The sequence below is a fragment of the Macadamia integrifolia genome, chromosome 9, assembly GCF_013358625.1.
Source record: "Macadamia integrifolia cultivar HAES 741 chromosome 9, SCU_Mint_v3, whole genome shotgun sequence".
Taxonomy (NCBI): domain Eukaryota; kingdom Viridiplantae; phylum Streptophyta; class Magnoliopsida; order Proteales; family Proteaceae; genus Macadamia; species Macadamia integrifolia.
Window position 1 is genome coordinate 30,659,504 of NC_056565.1, and position 3,673 is coordinate 30,663,176.

General features: G+C 41.3%; 1 protein-coding gene across 1 annotated transcript; it reads left to right on the forward strand.

Annotated features, from left to right (window-relative positions):
- Positions 1-982: 982 nt before the first annotated feature.
- Positions 983-3,622, forward strand: LOC122088740 (pentatricopeptide repeat-containing protein At4g30700). The gene has a single exon (XM_042658062.1). It carries the CDS (start codon positions 997-999, stop codon positions 3,424-3,426), a length of 2,430 nt encoding a protein of 809 aa, XP_042513996.1. The 5' UTR covers positions 983-996; the 3' UTR covers positions 3,427-3,622.
- The last annotated feature ends 51 nt before the right edge of the window (positions 3,623-3,673 follow it).

Sequence of the window (3,673 nt, forward strand, 5' to 3'; positions counted from 1 at the left end):
CCCCCACCCCCACCCCCATCTCTCTTTAGGGTTTATATGTATCTTCTTCTTATTGGTAATGAATTAATTATTCACCTAAAAAACACAGAAGTAGAAGCTCTTGTCATAATACTGACAAATTTCATAGAGAATGGTTTATATGGTAGAAAATAGAGATACCTGCATTACTTGTATCAACTAAATCTTAATTGTATTATAGAGAGAGAGAGAGAGAGAGAGAGAGAGAGAGAGAGCCCATTTCGAACACACCTGAGGAAGCTAGATCACCATAGTTATAAGTGCCCCTTCTGACATATGACTCCGTTTTGGATATTTTGGTCAACCCCTGCTCACCCATCCAAAATAAAGTTGCAAACACATAAAACAGCACGCCCCCCCCCCCTTCTCCCACTTCCCCATGTGTTTTGGCATGGGCAATACAAATGGGTACTATTCTCTTTCCTATATATATATATATATATATATATGAATAGAATAGAATGGACTCACCCATCCAAAATAAAGTTTTTTTCTTTTTTTTTTTGGTAGAACATCTAAAATAAAGTTGCAAACACATAAAACAACACCCCCACCCCCCTCCCACTTCCCCATGTGTCTTGGCGTGGGCAATACAAATGGATACTATTTTCTTTCCTCTATATATATATATATATATATAGGGATAGAATGGACATGTCACCAACTTTCAGTAAGTTAATGGAATAATCCAAGCTGAACATAGGAGGGCAATGGCAGGAGAAAGAGAATGATACATGATAGGCACCTTGACGGCACAAGTTTGCCACGGGTATCTATTTTCAAAACCAAAGGGGACTCATTCCGATTTGAGATCATACTAACATACCTTGACCTAACCCATTTTGGTCTAACCCATGTTCGACCGGCTGGTCCGGTCTTAAACCGTATTGAGAACATTGAGTTCTAGATTTTGAGATCAATATACGCTTCAAAAGTTAGAAGTAGAAATAGAAATTGAAACATTCCCGCCTTTGGAGCATGAAAAGACTGTTATTTTCACCGATCTATTCTCGACAATGCTTGAGACACCAAACATTTTTCAGAAACCTATCTTCTCTACCGTCATATCGCCCGTCATATCGCAATTTCTTTCTTAATCTTATCTGTAAAGCCTCCACTTTTGTCCAACTTCAGCAGATTCAAGCCCAGATAATCCTCAATGGTCTCCATAACGATCTAATAACCACAACAAAGCTTACTCACAGACTCTCAGATTTTGGAGCCATTGACTATGCCCATCTCATCTTCTCCGCTATTTCAAAACCCGACCTCTTCCTCTTCAATGTCCTCATTAGAGGTTTCTCCCAGAACAGCTCACCCACTTCTGCCATTTCCCTCTACAAGTACCTCCTTTGGAATACCACTCTCAAGCCCGACAACTTCACTTTTGCCTTTGCGATATCGGTGTCTTCGCACCTTGATTCTAAGGAAATTGGGATTTTACTTCATGCCCATTCAATCCTTTTTGGGTTTGAATTTGATGTGTTCGTGGGTTCTGCTGTTATGGATCTGTATCTTAAATTCTCCCAAATTCAAACAGCACAGAAAGTGTTTGATAGAATTCCTGAGCCAGATACAGTTTCTTGGAATACTATGATATCTGGGTTGGTGCAGAATAGTAGTTTTTCTGAATCGATACAGCTGTTTGAGGATATGGTCCTAAGAGGAACCCGATTTGATTCGACCACATTTGCTGCTGTTCTTCCGGCAGCTGCTGAATTGCAAGATTTGAAAAAGGGGATGAAAATACAGTGTTTGGCAATCAAGACCGGCTTCCATTCCCATGCTTATGTCCTCACGGGTTTAATTTCTTTGTATTCCAAATGCAGTGTGGTCTCAGCCGCAAGATTTCTGTTTGCACAAGTTGGCTGTCCAGATTTGATCTCTTGGAATGCAATGATCTCTGGGTACTCCTGCAATGGTGAGACTGAATCTTCAGTGAGTCTCTTTAGGCAATTGTTAGTTTCCGGGGAGAAAGTTAATTCAAGTACAATCGTGGGTTTGATCCCTGTGTTCTTTCCCTTTAGCCATCTTTGTCTCACGTATTCTATTCATGGTTTCTCTCTGAAGTGTGGGCTCAATTTGAATTCTTCAGTTTCTACTGCTCTGATTACTGTTTATAGTAGATTAAATGAAATAGAATATGCAAGGCAGCTTTTCGATGAATCCCCAGACAAAAGCTTGGAATCTTGGAATTGCATGATCTCCGGTTACACTCAGAATGGGTTAACAGAAATGGCAATCTCTCTTTTCGAGAAAATGCGGATGTCAGATGTCTGCCCAAATCCAGTCACAATTACAAGTATTCTTTCAGCTTGTGCTCAGCTTGGAGCTCTTTCTCTAGGAAAATGGGTACATGAGTTAATACTTAGAGAAAATTTTGATTCTAATATATATGTGTCAACAGCTCTAATTGACATGTATGCAAAATGTGGAAGAATCAGAGAGGCACGGGGTATATTCAATTATATGCCTGAAAAGAATGTGGTATCTTTGAACGCAATGATTACGGCCTACGGACTCCATGGGGAAGGCAATGAAGCACTCAGTCTCTTTTCTGAGATGTTACATTCTGGGTTATCCCCAACTGGAGTTACATTTCTTTCGGTCTTGTATGCTTGCAGCCACGCTGGATTAGTAAGGAAGGGAGATGTGATATTTCAGTCAATGACACAGGAGCATGGGGTTCTACCAGGACCTGAGCATTATGCCTGCATGGTTGACCTCCTTGGTCGAGCTGGGCAGCTGGACAGGGCCTTAGAGTTTATAAAGACTATGCCTGTTGAGCCAGGACCTGGCGTATGGGGTGCACTGCTTGGTGCTTGCATGATACACAAGAATACACGCCTAGCAAGTGTGGCTTCAGATAAGTTGTTAGAATTGGATCCTGAAAATGTCGGGTACTATGTTTTGCTCTCTAACATTCACTCAGCGGACCGGAACTATTCTGAGGCTGCAACAATTCGTCAAGCAGCTAAGAAGAGAAAGTTGAGCAAGACACCTGGATGCACCCTGATTGAGATTGGTGACAACCTGCATGTCTTTACATCTGGTGACTGGTCCCATCCACAATCAGAAGCTATCTATGCCATGTTGGAGAAATTGAGCCAAAAGATGAGGGAGGTTGGATTCCAGACTGAGACTGATGTAGCACTGCATGATGTTGAGGAGGAAGAGAAGGAGCAGATGGTGAAGGTTCATAGTGAGAAATTGGCAATTGCTTTTGGGCTTATTAGTACTGAGCCAGGGACAGAGATCAGGATCATCAAGAATCTTAGAGTTTGTTTAGATTGCCATAATGCGACCAAATTCATCTCCATGCTCACTAAGAGAGCGATTGTAGTTAGAGATGCTAACAGATTCCACCACTTCAGGGATGGGGTATGTTCTTGTGGAGATTATTGGTGACCACCATCAGTTAGGGCTTAGGATTCCCATAGGTTTATACCGGTTCATGAGAGTAATTTATTTACATTTCTGAAAGGAGTAATGCAAGAAGCTGCATGAGGTTCATTTTTTTGTATAATTTATTAGAAAAACAGAAAAAGAAAAAGATGATGATCCAGGAAGCTCGACTGTATACATGAGATTACTTTTTCCAACCTAAACTAAACCGCTGATCAGTACTTAACAAATCCTCACCCCCCCCCCCCCC